The sequence below is a fragment of the Schistocerca piceifrons genome, unplaced genomic scaffold, assembly GCF_021461385.2.
Source record: "Schistocerca piceifrons isolate TAMUIC-IGC-003096 unplaced genomic scaffold, iqSchPice1.1 HiC_scaffold_2513, whole genome shotgun sequence".
Taxonomy (NCBI): domain Eukaryota; kingdom Metazoa; phylum Arthropoda; class Insecta; order Orthoptera; family Acrididae; genus Schistocerca; species Schistocerca piceifrons.
Window position 1 is genome coordinate 1 of NW_025728458.1, and position 26622 is coordinate 26622.

The window sequence follows — 26622 nt, forward strand, 5'->3', positions numbered from 1 at the left end:
CTTCATATCTTCGAGAGCGATGTTTCACACTGGTGCGGAAAACACCGGGCCATAAAAAATGTGTAGGCCACATGAAGTTTTCAGGTGGAAGAATGTTTCCTTCAGCTTATATGAAAGATGTGATTGTTCGTATGTTGGCATAGTTTGACAACACAAATTGTATCGTTTATCGTTCCGGTTATAAAAGTGGTTGGTCGACTGTGAGTCAGCCTCTCCTCTCCTCTCCTCTCCTCTCCCTCTCCCTCTCCCTCTCCCTCGTCACTGAGTTCACGACGCTGCCAGTAGAGTCCCCCAGCCACCAGGAAGAGCTGCCTCAGCAGTGGGGCAGAGGTGAAGATTAGCTGAGGTGACGGGCGCCAGCCGAGACACTCGGCCGGGAATCGAACCCGGCTACGCTGACCGCGAGAGCACGGGCTGGCGCGCGCTGCTCACTGCTGGTCCCTGCGCTCCGCCCCCCCCCCCCCCCCCCCTGCTGCACGTACTCACCCTCCCGGGATTCTTCAGTTCGTTGCTCATGCAGCGATGTCTGGACGAACGCCGGACATTTGCCACGCCTGCCCCTTCGCCAGGTAGCGATCCCTCAGGTAAGGGACGCCCTTCCCCGTACTTCTTCTGTGCGCTTTCAAACCGCCGTCTCCACATCTTACTCGATTCACCCAGTACGTAAGGGACCTTCTTCCTCGACATCTTGGCCAAATACAGAGCTTCTTTTCCGAAATCGAAATATTTATAACTTTTGGGAAACGAAAGCAATACCGACGCTTATGTTAGTATGTAATTAGTTCTGCCAAGTATAAATACAGATTCCTGTGTCTGTACGGTAGCTTCCTTTCACGCTTAGCGATTGCGATGGAATCAGTCCGTCGCTATGGGAGCAACAAGAAAGGAACGACGTAATGTAAGGTCAGTATTGCCTCACGTGTTCCAAAATTTCTGCGGAAATACTACTAGACACGTAGTAACTAAAGCTATAACAAACTTCCCGCAGTTCAGCTGCCTATCTATCTCCTCAACGCAATGTTCGGCCAAGAACTTGAGACGGATGTGAAACGAATGCCCCGCTGTCGGACAGCAGTTTCGACCCCGCGGCTGTGCGCCCTGTACACGCCGCAGTCAGGTCTCGCCGCCCGTCGGCAGCTCAGCGTTACACTACGTGGCGTGCGACGGACTCCTGGGAAACTCACCTGACGTAGCCGCTGCCAAGAACGGACGACATGTCCGGTCAGCGGTCTGGAATGGCGATTTGGTAACTGGCGTTTCTGTCCGGGAACACCTCGACACGTGTACATCAGTATACTTTCACAGGAGAACATGTAATACACAGCCTTTGCGTGATGAAATCGCGCAGTGCTTATAACTTGCTGAAACACTTCATTACAGTGCCAAGTACAGCTTTTGTCTGGCGAAATCTCTGGTCCAGGCGTAAAAGAACCTCCCCTCATGTCCTCCCAGTTAATCGTTTTGTGCGGCAACCGCATCTCCAACACCGTGTGGTGTGGTTGGTGGCAGCTGCAAAAACTAAAGTCGGAAGTTTGCCAGCAGTAACTGATACTTCCAGAGGTAACGCTCTCGTATGCCGGCATGACATTTTGCGCCATTACATTACAGCAAATCGAACAGAAAAGAGCGACTTTTTGACGAATGTTTCAAATCCGACACAGCTTGTTCAGGAAGGTGAGATTAAACGCCGTCCACTCCTGTGTTTCCTCTCTGTTAAGCCAGCCGAGCTGACTGCCACTTCGCAGAAACCATTACAGGTTCGTGCCATTGAGGAACGAGACCTGTGGTAAAGCCGCGACAGAGCAGCTGTTTCGACCCCCTCGGCACGGCTGGAAACCCGCAGCGCTGGCCGCGCCACGAGGGAACCGACCCAGAATTCAGAGCGCTGTCAGCAGTGGGCAGCAGGCGCTCCGACCCACCGCTACTTAGGGATCCATTACGGTACTCAGCTGCATAGTTGTTTGCAAGGTTTTAATTCGAGTTAAAAGTACTTGTGGAAGGAAATCCAAATCCTTTAACGATACCTTCTAATACCAAGATGTTATCGAACACGACAGCCCTATTCCGTCTTCGTGTGTGATGTTAGACAGAAATTTTTATATGGAAGAAAAAGGAGAGGTAAATATTACATCCTTCCCCTCGAAGTGCAAGGCGGCTGTCAAGAATTGCGGTCAGCGATTCGCGACGTGGTTTTCTTGCCCTGGGGGGGGGGGGGGGGGGGGGGGGGGGGTCAAAGTGCTGGGAGGAGGGGGATCGCGTGACGTCAGAGCCGCGTCCGGTTCTGGAACAGTGGCTGGATCATGGAGGTGGAATGAGGGGAGACGGACGGCGCTACAGACTGACGCTGTAAATTGTTCGAAGTCAGTGGGCGGGGCTGCCGCCATCTTGGATCCCACGAAACATTAGCAGACGAGTGTTCACAATTGCTTCTTGTTCGTCATTTCTGTCTTGTACACGCGATATTTATTTTGTGCAGTAAATGTTACACTGTTTTAGTGAACAACACAGCATAAGAAACGCAACTTTGAACGTTTTTCTGGTCTTAAATGCGTATTCGATACAGTAATACGACAAGAAAATATTACGCTTCTGGCCCCAGTACTGTAATTCCTTTTTGTTTATACACTTCGAATTACCGAGAAGACAAGTATGTGCTCTGAAAAGCGTGCTTTCGTAATCCATTTGTCTTCACTTTGATTGTGTTCGTGTCGATAACTGATAAAACCAGAACTGCAAAAGCAATGATTGATAGTTTAGAGGCACCGATTTGTATTCGTTGCATTTTCAAGTCAAATGCAAATTTTAAATGTTAAAGTTTGCAAGAAACTTACTTTATTTCCTTTGGTGTCCCATAGCTGTATGCAAGGATGATTTACACCAAAACCGAAACATACATTGCGTGTCAAAACACTAGTCAACTGATAAACTATAAGCATTTCTGTTGGTCATACAGAGGACAAACGCGTGTGTATAACCCAAATGAGTCTCAAGGTCCAGGTGTTGAGTCCACAGTACTTACATGTCGAGTAGGACAACTGAGTTTCAGCGGTCCACGCACAAACGAACCGCTCGAGTTGGGTGGTGTTGTGAGCTGAGGTGCAGCAGCCGTGTGCTTTGTATGCTGCGGCTGACGTCACGAAGCCCGACACACGTCGCCCCCTGCCAGCCAGTGATGGGATGGCCAGGCGCGGCGACTAGAGCGCACCGAGAATATCTCGAGCCTCTAGTTCTCGAGCAGTTCTCGAGAAAATCACGAGAAATGGCTCGGCGGCGTGCGCCGCTGCGCGCCAATTGGCTGCGACGACATACGCCGCGCCGCTGTTTTATGAATTGAATGCCGCCGCTAGACTCCGTTTCTTTGGCAACGTGTGGATATACAAACCAATTTAAAAGAGACAAATTGAACACACAACAGTGACGACTCTAGATCAGTTTTTACCAAAATATGCGTAGCTGTTGGCACAAGAATAATTGTGCTGTACACCAATTAGCGCAAAGAACATTAAAATTGTGAAGTAAAAAGTTTCTAACGTGAAAATGTGCTTATGTCTTGCGATTTTATAGTGCGATCTGCAGCCCGCGACCAAGTGAGAGGAAACGCAAATGCCAGCCAAACATTCGAATAATTAAGTGGCCACTTGTTCAGGCAAAAAAAGATGATGATCTGTTTCATAACCTACAATTGCGAGTAGGCGAAAAGCGTCATGGACAAATAAAATAAATCACAGAACGAAAATGGCGTTTGTTATTTACAAAATGAATATTTCTGTGCTTGCTGCAGGTGATGACCACGTTAACAAACTACTTGTTAATTATTTCGTTTTGCCTTAAGACATTTTATTTGCAACGTTTAGAATTTGTAATTACCTATAATAACACCAGATTGCCAATTACTCTTTCCAGCATCGCTAAAATTGTCTTAACAGGCAGGCTGTATACCCTGTAATAAGTCGATTTCTTTTACCGAAAGATTTTACATCCCTGATCGAATCTTTGTGTCAAACACCTTGGGACAAAGTACCAAATACACTACTGGCCATTAAAAGTGCTACGCCAAGAAGAAATGCAGATGATAAATGGATATTCATTGGACAAATATATTATGCTAGAACTGACATGTGAGTATATTTTCACGCAGTTTGGGTGCATAGATCCCGAGAGATCAGTACCCACAACAACCACCTCTGGCCGTAATAACGGCCTTGATACGCCTGGGCATTGAGTCAAACAGAGCTCGGATGGCGTGTACAGGTACAGCTGCCCATGCAGCTTCAACACGATACCACAGTTCATCAAGAGTAGTGACTGGCGTATTGTGACGAGCCAGTTGTTCGGCCACCATTGACCAGACGTTTTCAACTGGAGAGTGATCTGGAGAATGTACTGGCCAGGGCAGCAGTCTATCATTTTCTGTATCCAGAAAGGCCCGTACAGGACCTGCAACATGCGGTCGTGCATTATCCTACTGAAATGTAGGGTTCTGCAAGGATCGAATGGAGGGTAGAGCCACGGGTCGTAACACATCTGAAATGTAACGTCCACTGTTCAAAGTGACATCAATGCGAACAAGAGGTGACCAAGACGTGTAACCAATGGCACCCCAAACCGTCACGCCGGGTGATACGCCAGTATAGCGATGACGAATACACGCTTTCAATGTGCGTTCACCGCGATGTTGCCAAACACGGATGCGACCATCACGATGCTGTAAACAGAACCTGGATTCATCCGTAAAAATGAGCTGTCCACCAGTGGCAGGTATCTCGGTGTCGTAATTGACACGCACGGACAGGTTTCGCGAACTGTCGACCGACGCAGGTACACTTGTCGACGGTGCTGCGTAACGATAAAGAGCTGCCCCGTAACGCCGTGTTTCAGAATCGACTACGATGGCGGCCGGCAACGAAGCTCAGCACAGCACACCGGTGTACCTGGGCGCCCTGCTGGATGACGGGGAGGGCGCCACCGTGACTCTGGCGGCGGGGGAGACGCGGCTGGTGGTGCACAGGGCGGTCCTCGTGGCCGGGAGCCCCGTCTTCGCAGCAATGTTCCGCCACGACACGGCGGAGTCGCGCGGCGGCCTCGTCGACGTCGCAGACGTGGACGGGCCGGTGCTGAGGGAGCTGCTGACGTACCTGTACACCCTCCGCGCCCCGCAGCTGGCGAGCCTGGCCCCCCGCCTGCTCGTCGCCGCCGACAAGTACGGCGTGGCGAGCCTGAAGGCCCAGTGTGAGCAGCAGCTGGCCGCTGGGCTGACGGTGGACAACGCGGCGGCCACAGCTGTTCTCGCGGTGCGACACTGCTGCCCCGGCCTCCGGCAGACGGCCGTCTCCTACATAAAGGGCCACACACACAGAGTGATGGCGACGCAGGGCTGGGCTGACGCAGTGCGAACCCAGCCAGAAGACATAGTCCAACTCAGCAGGATGCTGGCGGAGACGTCACCGGAATCCAGGTGAGCACGGGGTGATCACCGTTGATCCACTGTGTGTGAAACTTCCTGGCAGATTAAAACTGGGTGCCGGACTGAGACTCGAAATCGGGACTTCTGCATAGGTCCCGAGTTCGAGTGTCGGTCCGGCACGCAATTTTAATCTGCCAGGAAGTTTCGTATCAGCACACACTCTGCTGCAGAGTGAAAGTCTCATTCTGGAAACTCGTGTGTGTGTGTGTGTGTGTGTGTGTGTGTGTGTGTGTACAGGTATTACTTTATTATAATTTGAAGAACATGAAATAGTTTACTTTGCAGAACAATGAATTTATTGTTGTCAGTTTGCTAAAGATATTTGGCTTCATTAATCTTTCCCACTGAGGCAGTCAATTTATTTGAAACAAAGTGTTTCATTCCACAGTTGTTCATTGAAGAATAAAGTGCATGTTTCCATCTTATGCCATGTGTGAGATTATGTGATAATGAAGAACCAGACATGAGATAGTACAGTACAGTACAGTACTGATACTCCAGGATAATTTACGTCCCAAAAACCGTACTGAAAATCTTAATGTCAGGTGGGACATACTTCATTGTAAGTCTGCACAAACCAATGTGCACTTCAGGCCGAATTATGCATTTTAGTATAGTTTACATAATTCCTATGCTCACGGAGTATCCTCTCGTGTCCTGTTTCTTTTATGCCGTAATCTAAGCTCTCTTTATGCTTTATACACACAAACATGCGGCCTTCCTACATCACTGCAGCTGCGCACGCACAGTAATGCCTGTTTTGTGGCACTCTGGCTACTGCTAAGCCGAAGATATTTCTGACAGTCTCGGGGTAGTACTGCGAATGGTGGTTTGAAAAGTGTTACTTTCAAAGTAAATTTGCTTCTACGCAAGATGAATTGTTAGGTGTGAGAAAGTGGGTTGAATTTCTTATATAACAGAGTGTTTGACTCTCGTTTAAAAGTGAACACTTTCAGGATCAGCCACACAGAATAATTTCTAGCCCAGAAAATGAGACATTCACGTCAATATTTTAAATTTACTGGCACATTTGTGTGAAGTACCTTAAGTGTAACACACGCAAAAAAGATCAATATTAGATGTGAAAGCTTAGCTTCCCTTGTATGTTATTAATCTCAGGGACCAATATTATATGTGAAAGGTTAGCTTTTTTGTTGCGACGCTATGCATATTAATGTAAACCATTAACTTTTGGTCTTTGTGTCCGTGCGCTATGTAAGTAATGTTGCTATTGGCTTACCACATCACGTGTCCTATGCTCTGAATATCTGCTGCCATCGGCTGGCGAGATCACGTGACAAGAGATAAGATTGGCTGACAAAAGGGCATCGAAATCTCGATTTCGAAGCTCCAGAAACTGGGGTACTGTGTGTGTTCGGTGCAATTCGAATTTACACTTTCGTAATACGAAAATATGCAGCGTATATGTTGCTGACATCAAAGGTCTTTCCAAAACTTCTCTCCCTTGTTCCTTTTTTTTCCGCGAACTTCTGTGCCAGTGTACAAAACGTTAACCGTTCGAAGCATTGATAAGTTTTACACTTGGGAGGGAAAATCTATGGATGTCACTTAGCACAGAAAAAGTGTATTTTTGCCCGGGTAAGAGTGCATTTTTTTAAGCTGGATAACTGGGAAAAATCCGGGAATTTTTTCCTTGTCTGTTTACACCCTGATTTCAGGAATTGCGACTGCCTCACTGCAAGTACATTCTACAATGCGGCGTTTTGCAGACATTTTATTTATTCTAGTACATTTTGGGACTCGGAAAATAATTTATGTATTAGCTGTGAGACATGTGACTGACTCCACACTTGTCGTACATTTATGGTATTACTAAGAAGCCAAAAGTTTGTTTTATTGGTACTACTTTACATTTATGTAAGGGTTGTGCCATCTGCAATGGTTCACTTGGGTTGCAGTCATTAAAGATGTTCAGTGACACATCCTGCACGTGGCATGTACTGTTGTGTAATTGATGTACAACTACGTACAAACAGCGTGTATCTCTCTGTGCGGCCCTTTGACAGCCATTAATTTTGTTTACTCTGGCCGGTGGTCATCGGAATTTCTTCGCCATTATGTGCACTGTAGTACTGTCAAAAGCTCAGTGAAGCACATACGAATAAACCGTGTCCCTGTTTACATTGCGGGTGACTGGACATCTGGATGTTTCCCAGGCCGCGTACTAACACTGTACACAGCAGTACGTAAATTCAGCGTTTGTTGTATTGTAGTAAGTCAATCACATTGCAATTTCGAGCAGCGTGCAGGTCAGTCCTGTATCGCAAAAAGTACAATAATGTCGTGTTCCACCCATTTCACGTGCCAAATTCGTGTATGAATTTCTCGGGATGTAACTGACATATTGCGATGCAATCAGTCCCATTACTATGAGTATTATGATTTCTCGTGTTACTGTGTATGGAATAATATGGTGTGTCCATCTTGAAAAAGCTTAAGATCGTGCTGAAACCAGTATTTGCACACGGTTCAGAATGTCTCGCAGTACTGGCTTCCGTGAGCCCCTGCCGTACATTCGTACCCGTGAAAGCTGAGAGTCAGTATTTGTTGGTGGTTCCAGAGATTTTGACGGTGAAAAGTTGTAGGTGGGACACCCGTTATCAGTAGAATTCTGCAAGTCATCAACATTTTGACAGTTCACTTGTATACTTCGACACACAAAAATGTTGTTAGAAATAATTTACAGAATCTGCAGTTTTCCAGGTAAAAGTTTTTAAGTCATTTTACGTTCTTTTCAACACGTGAAAACCCTCCCGAGGCCATTTTTGCCTCTGTAGTACCACTTCGCTTGTATTTGTATACACGGGAAGTGCCTGTTATACAAAGGTAGCGCCTCATAGAGTTTTATTCATGGAAAAATGCTGGCTAAAAGCGACGTTTGGTGATTTCAGAACCTATGCAATGGCCCGAAAACCCTTGGCATGTTTTTATTACGTCAGTTACAACTATATTAATACTTTGCCTGCATATACAGGGTGTAAATTTCAAGTTGACAAAGCAGCATAACTCTAAACATAAGCTTCACATGAAATAATGTGCAAAATGCAAAGTTGATTATTTTTGAGGGGGATATTTGATGGTGCTAAAATTAGCCCGCCACCCCCGCCCCCCCGTGGGTGGGGCGTAAGGCAACTTTAAAATTTCAAATGGGAACCATTTTTTACTGCAGAACCAGATTCTACATAAAAAACTACGTACATTTTGTTTTAAACAGGTGTTTTGATTCTTGGTAGTGGGCACTGCAATTCAAGAAAATCCATGTTCTCATGTTTGCATGGAAAATGGTTATGGATAAATAAAAAGTAGGATGTTTGGTTAGTTAGTTAGTTAGTTGATTTGTTTGATAATTAAAAGTTGTGTGGCATCATGACCACGAAACAAACAAAACTTACCAGAATCTGCAGAAGAAATTAATACAGTATTTGGGTCAACATTTCCTCTCTCAAACCCCACCCTATGGGGAGAGAGGGAGAGTTTTAGTTTCAGTGAATAAAAATTTATGAAGTAAATAAGTGTTTCTTATTTATCCGTAACCATTATCCATGCAAAAATGAGAATATGGAATTTCTTGATTTACTGCGACAACTAATAAGAATCAAAACAAATGTTCAAGAAAAATGTACATAGTTATTATGCAGAATCTGAAACTTATTTTTCGAGTTATTCTGGTTTGCCAACTAAAAAGTTACACCCTGTATATGCCAAACGTGAACTTTCGGCCATCATAACTGATAATGATATCGAGAAAAAAAAAAAAAAAGAAATTCAGAGTTACGGACGAATGTAGTCTTAAGAAGACATGGCAAAGACGATGTCATGAGTAGAAATGACCGTCCGCACTTGGCCTACCTAAAAATAGTTTTTTCCTTGGCTTTCACAGGAACCACCCATGAACAAATAGTGCTTTTATAAGCCGCCTAAGGTGCTGCGTTGGCCACACCTTACGTGAAAGAACCAGCTGATTTGCTCAGTTTGCCTGGGCTGTAGGAAGTGTGAGGTGTTCAAGCTTTGACCGTGTACTGAAGGATAGCTACAGTATGGCATCTCTGGCGACAGGTGTACAGAGGGTCTTGAGGCTAAGGGCAATCCGAGGCACTAGACGCCTTGTCTCTGCCACCAGCAGAACGCAGTTTGTGACCCCCCTGAAAAACTGCATTTGTGGGCGCAGCGTAACGGTACCTTGCAGTGTGGTGCACGGGCCAACTGAAACACAGTGTCCTACAAGCATAAGTCGCTCGCTCATAAGTGTGATACGTCAGTGAGTGTAAAGACCATTGCCACCGAATGCTTCTGCCGCAGTGCAGATAGTACCGGGTGATCAAAAAGTCAGTATAAATTTGAAAACTTAATAAACAACGGAATAATGTAGATAGAGAGGTAAAAATTGACACACGTGCTTGGAATGACATGGGGTTTTATTAGAACCACCCCATATTCCTAGAGGCGTGAAAGATCTCTTGCGCGCGTCGTTTGATGATGATCGTGTGCTCAGACGCCACTTTCGTCGTGCTTGGCCTCCCGGGTCCCCAGACCTCAGTCCGTGCGATTATTGGCTTTGGGGTTACCTGAAGTCGCAAATGTATCGTGATCGACCAACATCTGTAGGGATGCTGAAAGACAACATCCGACACCAATGCCTCACCATAACTCCGGACATGCTTTACAGTGCTGTTCACAGCGTTATTCCTCGACTACAGCTATGATATGAATGATGGTGGACATATTGAGCATTTCCTGTAAAGAACATCATCTTTGCTTTGTCTTACTTTGTTATGCTAATTATTGCTATTCTGATCAGATGAAGCGCCATCTGTCGGACATTTTTTGAACGTTTGTATTTTTTTGGTTCTGATAAAACCCCACGTCATTCCAAGCATGTGTGTCAATTTGTACCTCTGTCTGCATTATTCCGTGATTTATTTAGTTCTCAAATTTATACTGACTTTTTGATCACCCGGTACTTTGTGTAACCTGCTTTAATTTCCTTGGCACTTGTATCCATTATGCCAGCAGTTTCTGTAGCCAACGTATTTTATTACCCCCAAGCAGTGGGGGGGGGGGGGGGGGGGGGGGGGGGGAGAGAATGTGGTGTAATTTTATATGATATGGCACATCAAATAAAAAATAGTTTCTTGTACTATGTATAATTGAATAAAATAATTAAAGTTCGAAACAGCAGCACAATAAATCTCGTTACTCTGATATTCCATACATGTAAATATAGTTCTGATTGCCGTTCAGCAATTAGCTTCCTAAACTCCTCAACGCCAGAAGTCACAGCCATCTGATGTTACAACTAGTTCCTTCTTTATTTTAGGTAAGATTTTTGGAAATCAGCGATATTTCAGTTAAGAAAATTTGCAAAAAACAGTGTCGATCACTCACGTGTTTATTAAAGATATGACCATTTTCCAACTCTAGAAGTAGGCCATTTCCACATAATGCTGTGTAGAGGTAAGTACTAAAAATTCTAGAATGAGATTTTCACTCTGCAGCGGAGTGTGCGCTGATATGAAACTTCCTGGCAGATTAAAACTGTGTGCCCGACCGAGACAAGAACTCGGGACCTTTGCCTTTCGCGGGTAAGTGCTCTACCATCTGAGCTACCGAAGCACGACTCACGCCCGGTCCTCACAACTTCACTTCTGCCAGTATCTCGTCTCCTACCTTCCAGTCTACAGGGAAGTCGGTGAACATGGAGCAGAGTGTGTGTTCAAACCACATACCGTTAAACCACGGGGCTGTCAGGGAGGTCGCTGGCGACAGCTGTGCTCGCCTCAGCTGAGGAGCTACAGCCGCGCGTCAGACAGCGTGCAAGAGGGCGCGTCACGCCAGTGTTAAGTCAGTGGCAAGCGATTCACGTTTACAGACCTGAAACACTGTTTTTAAAAATGAACAAAAGTTTAACCCAAAACAGGGCTTCCTACACCCTACGCATATCGTGTATCTGAAAAACAGTTTTGTAAAACAAATAGTAAGCGAACGTAATAGGTGGAACTGTAACCCAGAACCCCATTTTTAGGCGATCGTTAGGAATGCGAAGACGCCTTTCCCGTAGCAACTAACTTATCTCTCGTATTCGTAATAGCCCAGCGGCCTGGAGACTCAGGGGGCCACCGGCGACGAAGTTCATCTGCTCTCCCAACCCAGCACCTCAGGCCCGAAACTTTGACTCTCGTGTCTGTGCGGTTACGTGAAACGTGGCTCTCGTACCCCACCTGTGCCTGACACTCTTCAAAGTCTGCGACACTGCGCTGTTGGAGCTGCGAATTCTGTAACGAGACACCAGATGCTTTGTGTGTGGCAGGAAATGAGCCAGTGGTTTGGCACTTTTCATGTCACACACGGTGCTCACACTGAATGCACAAAAATTTCTGTTTAAACCATCACGTTGGCTTGTTATTGTTTTATAAACTTTTTAACATACACGATATCCGTAGGGTATAGAAATACCTGTTTTTTCGTGTTTACAGTGTAATTGTTGTACATTTGTAAAAATGGACATTCAGATCGCTTCTCGGTGGCTGACACTGGCGTGATGCGCCCTGTTCCACGCTGTCTGACGCGCAGCTGACGCGAGCGTCCTCCCTGCCAGCCCCGTGGTTAACGATACGTGGTTTCAATGCACACTCTACTTAATGTTAGCTGACTTCCCTGTGCGAATGAGAATTTTTAGTGTTTACCTCTACACAGCGTTATGTGAAAATTTTAGTGTTTACCTCTACACAGCGTTATGTGAAAATTATCAAACACCACAGGCAGAAACCATTCGTATCTTCAATAAATAAACATGCACTTGAGGCCGTTGTTTACTAATTTTACTTCCACCGTGCAATCGTTATTCCTCGAGCCGTCACAGAAATCCATTTTCTTAGATTCTATTTAAAGTGAATACAATCACAAATTCAAACATTTAATTCTGATACAGTGGCAGCCTCTTACCATATGTCAGGCAGTAACATATCTACCTTGTCATTATGTACGCCAATTAGGCTTTGTAGTTGGATTGTGTTTAGGATGGGCCTACCTAAGTGTGTCATTAACTCATGTGTATTGACCGTATTTAGTGGACAACATTTAGATGTTATGATATTTTCAATGACTGTAAAAGTTTCCACTGAACTAGCTCCATTGTCTCATGTCTTGCAGTCTTTCTGCACTGCTGCCTTCTCTAAGGTACCTTCCCTGCAAAGTTAATAATCTGGCTTCTTAATGTTTATTTCCTGTGCCTGTTACAGTCAAGTCCCTGATAAATGAGCTAGTGCTTTATTTGCAGTGTCTTGTTCAACAACCCTCCTATCTGTCCAGCTGTGCTGAGCCCTTACATTCATCTTCGGTTGGGTACACTCAGCTGCTGTTACGGAGAAACTTGGGAGAACCGACCTGTAAACTGATGGAACGGTGAGTCGTCGAACTCGGGAGACCCACCAGCGTGACAGGCAGTGTGTGTTGCGTAAGCGGCCCCCCACCCCCAGCATTGTGCACACGCCCGCCCACGCAGCGCCTCTTGCTTGCAGCGCCTCTTGCTTGCAGCGCCTCTTGTTTGCAGCGCCTCTTGCTTGCAGCGCCTCTTGTTTGCAGCGCCTCTTGCTTGCAGCGCCTCTTGTTTGCAGCGCCTCTTGTTTGCAGCCCCGGCCCCAGCGCCGCCACTCAGCCTCCCAGCGGCGCGGCTGCCTGCCACACTCCGCCGCCTCCTGACGACGCGGCCGTCTCTCGCCTGCGGTGAGTGCTGCCGCTGCATGCGCGCGACTTGCTCACCCATAGTAATGCTCAGTGCCTCGCCGCGTCAACGCTAAAAAGATCTAATAAAATTTTTCTGAAATTTTCGATAAAGCTGAGCTTAGAGGTATCAGGAAAAATTATTTCTACACTTAATTGGTGTGTTCAATGTAACTGTTGCTCTAGATGTTCCTTGCAAATATTAGAAATTAGTTCTGAAGGAAGTGGGTATAAAGCCAGCCTGTCGGTGCACTGTCATTCGACGAAACCTACGTGTCACGGCAATGACTGTAGAACTGTTTGGAAGTACTCACGAGGAACCTCTTGAGTGCGAGATCACAAATTCAGTCTTTTGCTCATTTGAAAGTGTTAACGTTTCTAACAGGGAAAATATCAGCTGCTAATGACTCACCATCTCGAACAGGAGGGCGACAGAAAATGAGTGTCCGCAAGGTATCGAGACCCACCTCTTATGGGACACACGTAACACACTTAACAAAATAGACATTATCCACATTTCAGAAATGTTCAGGACAGATCAGCAACTTGAACCGCGAGCACAAAATGCAAAATCCTGAGTCACAGTGGTCGCAAAGGTGCGCACCCTCGAGATCGAAGCAAAGACCTTGGGAGCTACAAACCGTTCAGAACGTTCGGCTAACTATCCACTCTTTTAGATGACGCATACACGTGCAATGGTGTGAGGGCAACTGCTGGAATGCGATGGCGCACGCCAAACGAATGCGAAACTGTGTGTCATGGTGTTCTTTTACTCTTTCCGCTACAACTGCTTTTTTGTCCCCCCTCGGCTATTAGATATTTATCTCCCTTTACGTACTGGATTAAGTGTTGAGTATCATATAGTTTTTCTACATCTTCATTGTCAACTTGTGATGTCGGCATGTATACCTGAACTCTCGTTGCTTGTGCTGGTGTTGGTTTCCTGTCGATTCTGTTGTGAAGAACCCTGTCACCGACTTGTTCACAGTAGCTCGCTGTCTGCCCTAGCTTCCTACTCCTAAAGAATCCTACTCCTGTTCCGCCATTTTCTGCTGCTGTGGGTATTACCCCATTCTCTTCTGGCCAGAAGTCCTTGCCTTCTTTCCATTTCACTTCAGTGACCACCACCGCATCCAGATCGAGCTTTAGCATTTCCCTTTTGTTATTGTCAGGCTTTCCTATTGCATTCAAACTCCTTACGTTCCACGTCTTGACTCGTATAATGTCATCCTTTTGTTGGTCATTCAATCTTTTTCTCGTGGTCACGGCAGTCTCCCCAGGTATCCAAATAGGCACTAGTCAGGAATCTCTTGCCAAGATCATCATGATACTTTTGTCAGTTACCGGCACATCTCCTGTTGATGCACTTCATGTGTCTAATGCAGCGGTTTCCATTGTCTTCCCTCATTCCTTTTATCATTGCTGATTCATCTGCCTTAAGTGGAAGCTTCCAAACCCAATGGCAAGAGTGTCCTGAAACTGTCTACTGCTCCTCCCACTTTTGATAAAGCTGTTGACTGGGGGGTCTCAAGATTCTTTCATGAGTACTTGCATGGTGAGCACGGGGTGCCAAGCTAGTGCAGTCTTTCTTCTTTCCAGGGCTGCATTTCCTTGCCCTTCCCCTCATTTCCTCTCCTTGCTCCTTTGCCCCCTCCTCTCCCTCTCTTGGTGTCCTTGCTTATGTTGGCCCCGCTATCCTCCTGGTTATGTTGGTTTTGTAATTTGGCTTTGTTGCGTAATCACCTCATCGTTTTGGCATTCCCTGGTCCCCCTCTGGGGATTGGCCTCCATTACTAAATTTCTATTGCGTCATGTGAGCCATTTGGGTAAGAGCACCTTACCTAGTGTCTCCGACGTTTGCCCTCCTAGTTCATTCAACCTGTTCTTTCACGTCGTCGTCTGATGCTAGGGTGCATAGCCTGCTCAGTAGCCAGCCCGTGTGGTGGGGTCGCTAGTACCCTTTTGGTTGAGCCCCCTGAACACACAGGGATCACACTTCTGATATCTGTGCTGTGACCACCTCAGGTAAGGCTAGCAGTGGTAGCTTGTCGTCCTGGTGCATTCGATCTCCCGGCAATGGCTGCTGTGCCAGACGGCCCTTGCTGTGGCTGGGTGGCGCACGTGAGGAGAGCCCCTGATTGGAGTGGGTGATATCAGGGCGGACACCGCATACGGATCCAGAACTCAGGCCATTGTTTTGCGGCCGTCTCTCCCCGTGGAACTGATTCTTTTAGTGCTGCTTCTCCTGCCCCTTCAGCCTTCCCTCCCGTGGCTACACCCTTGGAGGAGGGTCAGGCCCACCGGCTAGTAGCGAAACCTTTTCGCCGCTATCTGGTTTGCACCAGGACTGACGTGGATACCTTCAGCAATGCCAAACCTTTATTTTTGTGGAACACATTGAAGATAAGTTTGGGGAAGTGGACTCCCTGAGCAAGGTGCGGTCGGGTTTGTTGCTGATCAAAACCACATCAGCTGCCCAGTGTGCAGCCCTTCGTGCCTGTAACCATCTTGGCACAATTCCTGTGTCCATTACCCCCCCCCCCCCCCCACCAGTCTCTAAATATGGTACAAGGTGTGATTTTTCACAGGGACTTCATCCTTCAAACTGATGAGGAACTTCGGAACAATCTTGAACGACGGGGTGTTCACTTTGTTCGGCATGTTCAGAAGGGTCCGAAGGACAATCGCATTGATACTGGTGCCTTTGTCCTGGCCTTTGAAGGGGATACCCTCCCTGAGAAAGTAAAGATTATTGGTTATTGATGTGGCATAAAGATTATTCTTTATTGATATGGCGTGAAGCCGTACATACCACCTCCTACGAGGTGTTTTAAGTACTTGTGTTTTGGACACGTCTTCCTGCTGTTTGCAGGCCCCTCTCTGTGGTGACTGAATGTCCGCTCCATGAGGGGAGTTCATGTGTTCCCCCTCCTGTGTGTACTGTCATGGCAATCATTTGCCACGTTCACCAGATTGCCCAGTATATGAGGCTCGTAAGAAGTAAGCATGTCTTCACCCAGTGTCCATGACGCTAGTTCTGCTTTAGTTCCATTTTCACCCCGTCCTCACCCGTCCTCACCCGTCCTCACCCGTCCTCACCCGTCCTCACCCGTCCTCACCCGTCCTCACCCGTCCTCACCCGTCCTCACCCGTCCTCACCCTTCCTCACCCGTCCTCACCCGTCCTCACCCGTCCTCACCCGTCCTCACCCTTCCTTACCCCAGAATCCCTCTCCTCCCCCCCCCCCCCCCTCCCTTGTGGCTCCCACACCTCTGTGCACTGTTCCCCTCTCTCCAGCCAGAGAAGTGTCCCACTTCTTCGGTGTCTGCTGCTCAAGGGCGCCCCTCCTGGGATATCCCTTCCAGGCTAAAATTATGCTGCCACGCAACCAATGCTGCCACGCGATGACTGCGAGAACCACAGTCTGTGGGGCCCCCAGGTTGCCCGATCTCTTTCTGTTCCCGATCTTGCTGCAGCTGGCTCCTTTATGCCACTCAGCTCTCCTCGGTCTCAAACAGAAAAGAAGAAGAAACCTAAGTCCCGGGACAAGGAGCCTCTGGTGTCTCCAGAGGTCCCATCCTTGGCTTCGCAACCCGATTCTGACTTGTTGTTCATGGATGTCACCCCCTCCTTGTCGGTGGCAGTTGGTGACTGGCTTTAGCCTGTTCAACCTCCATTTGAATCATTGTTCTATGGTTATCCAATGGAATTGTAATGGGTATTACAATTACTTACCGGAGTGGAAATCCGTTATTTCGTCTTACTCTGCAGCTTGTTTGGTTCTACAGGAATATAATTTTACTGATGACCACTCACAAACCCTCTGTGGGTTCCGTGTTTTCTGTCGAAATTGGGTTGGCCCCGTGCGGGCCACTGGTGGCGTTTGTACGTTGGTCCGTACAGACGTTGCTAGCACGTGGATTCCTCTTCAAACTACATTGGAAGCGGTTGCTGTTAAAGTCCACCTGGACGGTTTGCAATCTTTATCCCCGCCACTGACAGAACACCTACACCTGCTGGCATAACAGCCCTTCTTCTGCAACTTGTTCCTCCCTTCCTCCTTCTCGGGGATTTTAATGCTCACCATCCCTTTGGGGCAGTGCATTTCCATCTAGACGAGGTCTTCTCATAGACTAGTTTCTTGTAGACCACGACTTGTGCCTTCTTAATGATGGCTCCCCTATTCATTTCAGTGCCAGTCATGGTACCTTTTTTGCCATCGATCTTTCTCTTTCTTCTCCCTCCCTCTTCCCTTCATTACACTGGTCGCCACACGACGACCTTTGTGATTGTGAGCATTTCCCATTGATTCTTTCACTCCGTTCCCGCACACCGATGGGCAGGCTACCTCATTGGTCTTTCCAACGCGCCTTTTGGCATCTATACACTGCACAGGTTGTGTTTTCTCCCTCTGTGTCAGGTTGTACTGATGACGTCCTACACGAAGAGTGACGCGATTGTTTGCGCTGCTAGTTTTGCTGTACCTCGCTCATCTGGACCATTTCGCCGCCAGCAAGTCCCGTGGTGAAGTACGGCCATTGCCATTGCCATTCGTGATTGGCATCGAGCTTTGCAACACCTTAAGAGGCACCCTTCAGTTGCCAACCTTATTACCTTCAAACGCCTTCGTGCTAAAGCTTGTTACTTAATCAAACAGAGCAAACGGATGTGTTGGGAATGCTTTGTTTCTTCCCTCGCTCCTACTGCCCCTACGTCACGGGTATGGGCTACACTTCGCTCTCTCCAAGGTTGCCACTGGCAGACCACCCTCACAGGTGGTCCCGGATGGTCTTCGTACGGACCCGCTGATTCTCGCGGAACATCTTGCGACCCATTTTGCAACAGCATCATCATCATCATCATCAACCTCCTAACCGGCATCTTTCCTTCACCAGAAACAGTGGTCCTAAGCTTCCACCTTACATTTTACCCGTTGTCAGTCAGAATCTTACAATGAACCTTTTATGAATGGGAATCTCTTTTCACATTTTCTTCTTCTCATGATACAGCTCCTGGCTCAGACCCCACTCATAACCAACTGCTTCAACATCTCAGTGCTCCACAACGGCAACATCTTGTCCGGTTTTTAACCGTATTTGGCTCCAGGGTGACTTTCCTTCGCAGTGGAGGGATAGCATCATGGTTTTGTTTGTCGTAAGCTATCGGCTAATTATTCTGACAAATGTTGTTTGCAAGTTATTTGAACTGATTGTAGCCCGTCGGCTCAATTGGGTCCTCGAATCTCGGAATCTATTGTCACGTTACCAGTGTGGCTTCTGAGAGGGACGGTCTCCGATCGATCATTTACTTATTAAGCTTGGAATCCCCAGTTCGACAGTCTTTTTCCCAGCACCGCCATTTGGTTGCAGTATTTTTTGACCTTCGCAAGGCATATGACACGGATTGATGCCATTACGTCTTCCTTACACTTAATCAGTGGGGTCCACCCTCCGATTTTTATCCGCCAGTTCCTGTTCTACTGATCGTTCAGGGTTCGGGTTGGTACTGTTCTTAATTCTCCATGGACCCAGGAGACTGGTATCCCACACGGTTCTGTATTGAGTGTACTTCTTTTCCTCATTGCTATCAATGGACTTGTGGCCTCTGTCAGTCCTTAGGTCGCCCTTGCTCTGTATGTGGATGATTTCTGCATTTGGGTTAGTTCCTCTTCAATGGCCTCTGCAGAGCAGCAGCTCCAGGGAGCTATACAGCATGCCTCTGCATGGACCCTCTCACATGGGTTTCAATTCTCTCCTTTAAAATTGCGAGTGGTACACTTCTGTCGCCGTAGTACGATCCACCCTGATCCAGAGCTCTATCTCGATGCACAACAATTACCTGTGGTCCCACAGTTTCGTTTCCCAGGTCATCTTTTCAACAACTAACTCACTTGGCTGCCTCATATCAGACTTCTGAAGGATGTTTCCGTTAACTCAGTCCTTCACCTTCACTTCCTTGCCCACAACTCTTGGGGTGCAGACAGCTCCATCCTTATCCGCCTTTATCGTGCTTTAGTGCTGTCTCGCTTGGATTATGTCGTCAAGTTGGGCTGTCTCGCTTGGACTGTGTCGTCAAGTTTATGGCTTTTTCTATCCTGGGACCATTTTGACATGTCTTTTTCTCCCTCTTGCCTTGGAATCCTTCAATTTTTTACGCTTCCCTCTTGAAAATCTCTTTCTGTTTCATCTTTCTCACTCATGTTGTTTCTTTCCATATCTTTCCTAACTTCCTGAGTCCAGGCTATTGTTGACTTCTTGTCCCAAAGATATCTAAAAATCTGTTTGGTTAACCTCTTGCTGTTCATTTTGTGTAAGTGTCCAAAAAATAGCAATTGCCTCTTTTGTAGTGTTCCATTTTTTCAATGCTACGATAAACTTCTTCATTGCTTCTTGATTTCCATACCTCTGTATTTTTTGGTGGCCCAAATATTTTTCAAATTTCTTTCTAGGACTTCAGTTTTGTATAACTCGTAGTTCAGTACTAAACATTAATTTCCATAAAGAAACTCTGGTTTTTCTACTGTGTTGTAGTGCTGTGTCTTCAAATTTTTAGACAGGCATCTTTTGTTGCAGATATTCCTTGTTATTTCACAAGTGCAAATATTTAAATTTATTTACCATCTTTATCTGGCCAATATCTGTTGCTATGGATTCCAGAGCATTTTTTATATTTGTCATAAATTTTATTTGTCTAAGATATTCAACCTGCTTTGTTGGCTATTTCTTCTAAGAGACTGATTTGTATTCCAGCATTTGTTAGATTTTCAGAAAGAATGGCAAAATCATTCGCAAATGCTAAACAGTGAATTTCAATACCTTTGTTTTTAGTTCCCAGTCTGACTGGTGATAGCTTCTGCTCTTTCAGTTTTTGTTTCCACTCTCTTACTAGTTTTACTCTTTTCTCTAGTGCACAGTTAAGAGGAGTAGAGACAAGCCATTACCTTTCCTTCCACCTGTTTTTATGCCGAATGCCTTCGATATAGCACCCCGAAAATTTACTTTTGATGTGGTGTTTGCAAACGTTTCAACGAATAAGGTTTGCTAATTTAGGTTTGATGCCAGATTCTCTGTTCATTTATCAAATGTTTCGCTATAAACCGAGTGAAATGCATTTTTAAAATACATAAATATTACAACTATATCTTTGGACTTTGTAAATCTATGACGAATTATGGACTGTAGGTTGAAAATCTGTTCTCAGCAAAATCTGCAGTTTCTAAAACCAGTCATACTCTACCAAATGGTTACCAAGTGTTGCTCCTTCCATGTTTAATAGTATTGTTGAAAATTTTGTTACACGTTATATATTTATTTAATCCGTGTTTCTGCTAATTCAGTTTTCGTGACACTGTTTGTGCGCACGAACCGCTGCGAAGCTTTCCCTGTTGTAATCTGTGGCACACTAAGAGAAGCAGGATGTGGCGGCGTTGTCAGCAGCTGCTCTCTTCCGTCAACAGATGTCGCCGAGGTTTGCGCCGTGTAAATTACTGCAGTACGTGTTCTGCTTTACTCGTTACGGAAATGCATTGCGAGTGTAAGATTCGTTTACCACATTGATACAATAATGTGCCGAATTACGAGGACTATGAAACGCTGAAAGGCACACTTAAGATATATAAAGGTTACAAGAATGTCAATGGCTGTGACGTTGACGATATCGAAGTCTGTTAAATTCTTATGGTTTATCGACGATAAAAATCACAGTAAACGTGAGACTTTAAAATTTCTCCTTAAATATATTTGCAAAGTACGATTAAAAGCTTGTTAAACAAGCGAAGAAAACAGGTCGTTTGAACAGCTGAAAAGTTAGTTTCACGAGTGGAAGACGAAGCCTATATTAGAATACGAGTATAAGAAAGGCATCCAGCCTGTGACGGATAAACTGAATGCTTTAGAGAAAGAAGTTACTGGTGCTATAGCGAAAAATCGAGAGGTTGAAAGAGCTAGTTCCTTAGGAAGGGAATTATGACAATGTGTGTCCTATTCCGCCTACAACTGAGGAATAACCTTTTGAAAGAAGTTTATTTGTGGATGATGATCCGATCACGCGAAAGACACGTAAGAGGCTTGAGCCCTCGTTGTAGCAAATTGAGGAAGAAGACCGGGAGGACATGAAGGCTGTTAGAAACTAAACAACACATTATGTTGGGCTGAAAGTGTCAAAATGCTTGGGTGGTGTCGTCGTACAGTATTTGGCTTAAGATTTGACAGTCGAAAGCACTACATGGGCGGTTCCGAACTAACGTTTAACAATGACACCATTTCTGTCAAAGGTAGCAGTTTTCAGTGCCAGCAATGAATTCATGAAACTGCTAACCCGAAAAAAACGTAGCATTCGAAGACTACACGCCTGATGACCGTGAAGCATATACAACTATGCTGAAGGAAACTAATGCAATATTTCACCACTATGATGCAAATACGAATAAACCCAAGTCAAACCGCAGTGAAAAGTACATCATCATTATTCCGATGTAGCAGTCGTTTGTCTTGTGTAGTAATTCTAAATCAGTGGCCAGTCACCAGTCAATAGCAAAAGAACCTGTTGAGTATATAGAATTCATTCTAGAAACATCCCCCAGGCTGTGGCTAAGCCATGTCTCCGCAATATCCTTCTGCAAGGTTCGCAGGAGAGCTTCTGTGAAGTTTGGAAGGTAGGAGACGAGGTACTGGCGGAATCAAAGCTGTGGGGGTGGGTCGTGAGTCGTGCTTGGGTAGCTCAGTCGGTAGAGCACTTGCCCGCGGAAGGCATAGGTCCCGAGTTCGAGTCTCGGTCCGGCACACAATTTTAATCTGCCAGCAACTTTCTGTTGAGTATGTTTGGATGAATGACCTCAGATCTAATCGACTAGGTGATGGTGGTTCACGGTGAAGAGAACGCAGCTGGTAGGTCGCTGGGGTTTGCAGAAATGAAAGAACAGGGAAGCGGGCATGAAGTGTTCCGGACAAACCCGATGTGTGACTAAAGCGGACGATGGACCCATCACATGCCTTTCATTGTGCCACCTGCGTGCAGGTACCGTTTTTAGCGAAGTGTTTATCGGTATGCCTGAACGTCCAACGTTTTATTTTAAAGTCTCGCTGTAAAGGGGATAGGCAGGCTGCTAGCTCAGGGTGTATACGACCCGGGAGATCCGCGAAAAACCCGGGAATTTTTTGATCTGTGAGGAAAGCGGGAATTGTTTAGAATTGCGGGAAGTTTTCGTTTTAGTTTTCAGTTAAATTTTTGTCATTTTGATTGGTGAGAAACAATTCTCTCATCCTGCTACTGCAGAATAATACTGCAGCAACAAAACATGAACGACAGAAAAGAAACGAAAATAAAAGTTTAGTTGCGAAGGAAATGCGCCACATACAACAACAAAACACAGTGCTCATACAAGCTTCTGCCAACAGCAAAGTATGTCGAAGGCTTTAGGAAGACTGTGCAGTGCTCGATAACAACAAATTGCTTCCGATGGGCGTGACGTGACGACTGTTTGAATTGGATTCGTGTGAACAGTTGCGGGCGGGCTGTCGCGCATGCGCAGTTGAGTGGCGTGTGAGCAGTCCCAACCTCCCTGTTGTGGTTACAGAAGTGTGGCTGGGAGCCGCCCTTGGGAAATGCGGTGGATCCGGGGCTGGTGCAGAGAGCAGCCCGAGCTGTGGTGGGCGGGTGGGTCGCCTCCACGTGGCCTGTGTATACCTTCAGCGGTTTTACTGTCTCCTCCTCGTTTATTGCGCTCACGTTAAATTAAAACAAAACGGATTTTTGTGACAGGGAGCTATCAACTGAGTTAAAATACGTTCGCATAATCAAGGAAGGCTAAAGTATGTTAAGAGTTTCAGATTTTATTTCCACCTCTCTGACAGTCAAGAAGTAATCGCTTTGCAGAAGAGTCAAGTTATTTTTCAAGGTTCGCTAAAGAGATTAAGCTTTTAATAATCTTTTCCGCTCAGGCAGTCAATTTATTTGAAACAAAGTGTTTAATTTCACACTATTGCCTAGTTTCAACTGTTCGCTGCGCATCAAGTGCACTTATGGCATTATGGCATAATAAAGAACTAAACATGATGTAATGCAGTACTGGTGCTGCAAGGAAATTTACATCGGAATCTCGACTTGGGAATGTGCACTTTAAGGCGAATTGTGCATTTGAGTGTGGTGCACGAAATCCCGATGCTCTTGTTCCTTTCGTGACATAATGTAAGATCTTTCAGAGTTTTTTACACGTAGGAACATGAGGACCTCCTGCGTCATCGTAGCTGGGCAAGCGCGGTGACTCCTTCCACCTGGCGCTCTCTGTCAGCTGCTCAAACGAACCTCATATTTCTAGCAGGTCGCGGGAAAATACTGCGAATGGTGGTTCGAGAAGCGTTACATTCAAAGCAAATTTCCTTTTACGCGAGGTGGACTGTGTGCGAGAATGTACGATGAATTTATTAAATCACAAAGCGTTTGACTCTCATTTAAATATAACTCTTTGAGGAGAACCGTTTAGAAGGATTTCCAGTCCATAAGATCAGACATTTATCGCGTTATTAAAAATTTTACTGACACGTTTGTGTGATGTGTTGAAGTGTAACACGCGCAAACAAGATCAAGATTATATGTGCAAGCTTCTCTTGCAGCTTATTAATCTTTGAGACAAATATTATATGTGAATGCTGTGTATATTGATTTAAACTGTCAACTTTTCTTATTTGTGTGTTGGTGCTACTTACGAGTGATGTTGCTGTTGGCTGACTACATCGCGTGTCGTGTGCTGTCATCAGCTGGCGAGGTCACGTGACTTGAGCTATGGCTGGCTTACAGAAGCTCACCGCAATCTCGATTTCAATGCATTGGAAAGTAACATGCGGTGTTTGGTGGAATCCGAATTTATACCTCCATAATAGGAACATATGGACGACATCAGAGGTCTTGCAAAACGTTTTTTTTTCCCCCGCTTAGTTTCGTTTTCTAATGTGGCGGGAAATTGTACGTCGGTATAACAGTCAGAGAATTGTTGAGTTCTACAATGGCGAGGAAGAGTATAGTGTCGCTTAACAGGGAAAAAGTGTATTTTGACCCGGGAGAAAGTCTATTTTTAACCGAGAAGCCGAGGAAAAATGCGTGAACTTTTTTCCCCTCGTGCACGTATACACGCTGTATAGCTTGTTGATGTACAGAACATGTAATAATAAGTCGATAGTTCCACAACTCTAGAACCAGCAGTATATTTACAATGTGCAGCCGATATTTTTATAGGCAGTAGTGTCCCGATATTTTGCCCGCCGATACACACTTTTTTCAAGAAATCGAGTGTCGATATTGACATTTTAATTAGTATCGATGTATTGGACACTCCATATTTTTAAAAATATCGACAATCCTGGTGTAGCGCCGACTGCCGTTCCGCAGCCGAAGTGTGTCAATTGCGGCCGTGCGGCCATCAGAGAAGACGGCGGCAGGCCTTGCAGGCGAGCCAGCCGAGTACAGGGGGCAGCCCGGCCGACGCTCGGCCCTCCCTGCAGCTCGCGTGCGCCACGCCGCAGCCGCCTGCGTCTGCAGACACGGCTGTCGCACGGCTCAGCCTAACATTCCACCTGGTCTCTGCTCGAAGGCACGCGGTTGCTTCCTGACGGTGAAACACCTGGTCTCAGGTCGAAATTACAAACTACTCGCAATTGTACGTAGACGGAATACACTTTATTTAAATACTTTGAGCACATACTGAAGTGTGTTAGACAGTCGCTGACAGGCGGTAGGGGGCGTCGCTTGTGAGGGTCGCCTGCCCTGGACGCCCTCTGCCCTGGACGCGGTACAGTGTGTCCGTCAAGTCGTGCGCCCTCTCCGCTCCACAGTGCTATCCCGGCGACCCAGTCTGGCCACACAGCCTGGCGCCGCTCACTCCCACCTCAGCGACTGCCCTGTCCAGAAAAACACGACATTACGGAGTAAATTGCATAAACACGGGAACAGGAATCAAATGTCAGCGTTCCCGTATCTCTTAGAAATATAAAAGCGGATGCCTGTCGGTCTGAATGCGTGTTCGTGTACAACTTCATCCACAATTGGCGCATACATTTCGTCCGATACGGTTTTTAAACAACACATACTGGAGCTGTACTGGACAATTTAAGCCTTTCCTTCGATGTGGTCTGGCCTGTGTTGTGATCTACGTTTTGTTAACAGACGATGAAGTTGTATTTCTGTACTCAGAGATGCCATTAGTTGCCTGTGTTTTCTTCCCGATTGTCGGGAGGGATTGCTCCACACACAAGTAACCGTTAGAGGTGTGTTTCTCTGAAGCTCAAAGATCGGTTACCAGCAGGATGCTGAGGTGACAGGAGGTGACTCCTCGGAGTGAATTAGGAGAAAAAGTTGAAACAGCTGGTAATGAGATGCAGTGCACAAATTTTTTAACGGGAAGCGGCTGCAGATTTCGATAGTGGGATACTGGTATGTGTCTGTCATACGCTGGTTGATCTGTATCGTAGAGGGAAGATTTCTACATTTGTAACTCATGGCTAGGCAGAAGTGTATTGAGGGCTGCTGGAAGTTTCGCGTCTGTGACGGTTTCTTTCATTCGGTGTGTGTGTGTGTGTGTGTGTGTGTGTGTGTGTGTGTGTGTGTGTGTGTAGTAGAGTGAGAGAGTGTCGATGTTTTGTGCAGGAGCCTCTCTCAACAGGAGAGAGGAAGGAGGCTGATAGAGGCGGCCAAGCAGGGCGCGGCGGAGCAGCTGCGCGAGTTACTGGCGGCGGGGGCGGACGTGGGGGCGAGGGAGGAGGACGGGTTGCGGGACAGCTGGACCGCCCTGCACCTGGCAGCAGACAGGGGTCACGTGGCGGCGGCCAGCTGCCTGGTCGGCGCCGGCGCGGAGGTCGACGCCAGGAGCAGCTGGGGGCAGTGGACGCCCCTGCACTGGGCTGCATTCAATGGCCACGCTGGTGTGGTGCGGCTGCTGGTCGGCGCCTCTGCTGACCCCAACGCCAGGGATCGGTGGGGGCGGACGCCGCTGCACAGGGCGGCAGAGAGGGGCCACGCAGGGGCGGCGGCTGAGCTCCTCCTGGCGGGGGCGGACAGGGGGGCCCGGGATGAGGGTGGCAGGACCCCCCTGGACCTCGCCAGGCACAACAGAAAGCAGGAGCTGGTGGATATGCTGACACAACGCTGACATACGGCATTCAGGAAGCACAAGCAGTTACATCATATGCGTTGGTCTTTCAAATAAAGAATACAAAAAATCAATCCTTTGTTCATTTATTTGTACATACCATTTTGTGCTGCGTATGACAACTCCGGTAACACCGGGACAACGACGAGAGATACCTGTAAACTAATGTGAGGAGCCCTTCAGTCTGTAAAATACTTCACGATCAGTTTTTGCAAAAGCTGAGTAACAACTGATAAACACTGCACTATTACTAAGCACCACCTGTCTCTCTCAAGATAAC

At 46.6% G+C, this 26622-nt stretch overlaps 1 protein-coding gene across 1 annotated transcript; it reads left to right on the plus strand.

Moving 5' to 3' along the window:
• Positions 1–4640: 4640 nt before the first annotated feature.
• Positions 4641–26393, plus strand: LOC124743710 (ankyrin repeat and SOCS box protein 10-like). The gene is made up of 3 exons (XM_047248883.1): positions 4641–5455; positions 13115–13207; positions 25841–26393. Exons 1-3 carry the CDS (start codon positions 4890–4892, stop codon positions 26340–26342), a joined length of 1161 nt encoding a protein of 386 aa, XP_047104839.1. The 5' UTR covers positions 4641–4889; the 3' UTR covers positions 26343–26393.
• Positions 26394–26622: the final 229 nt, after the last annotated feature.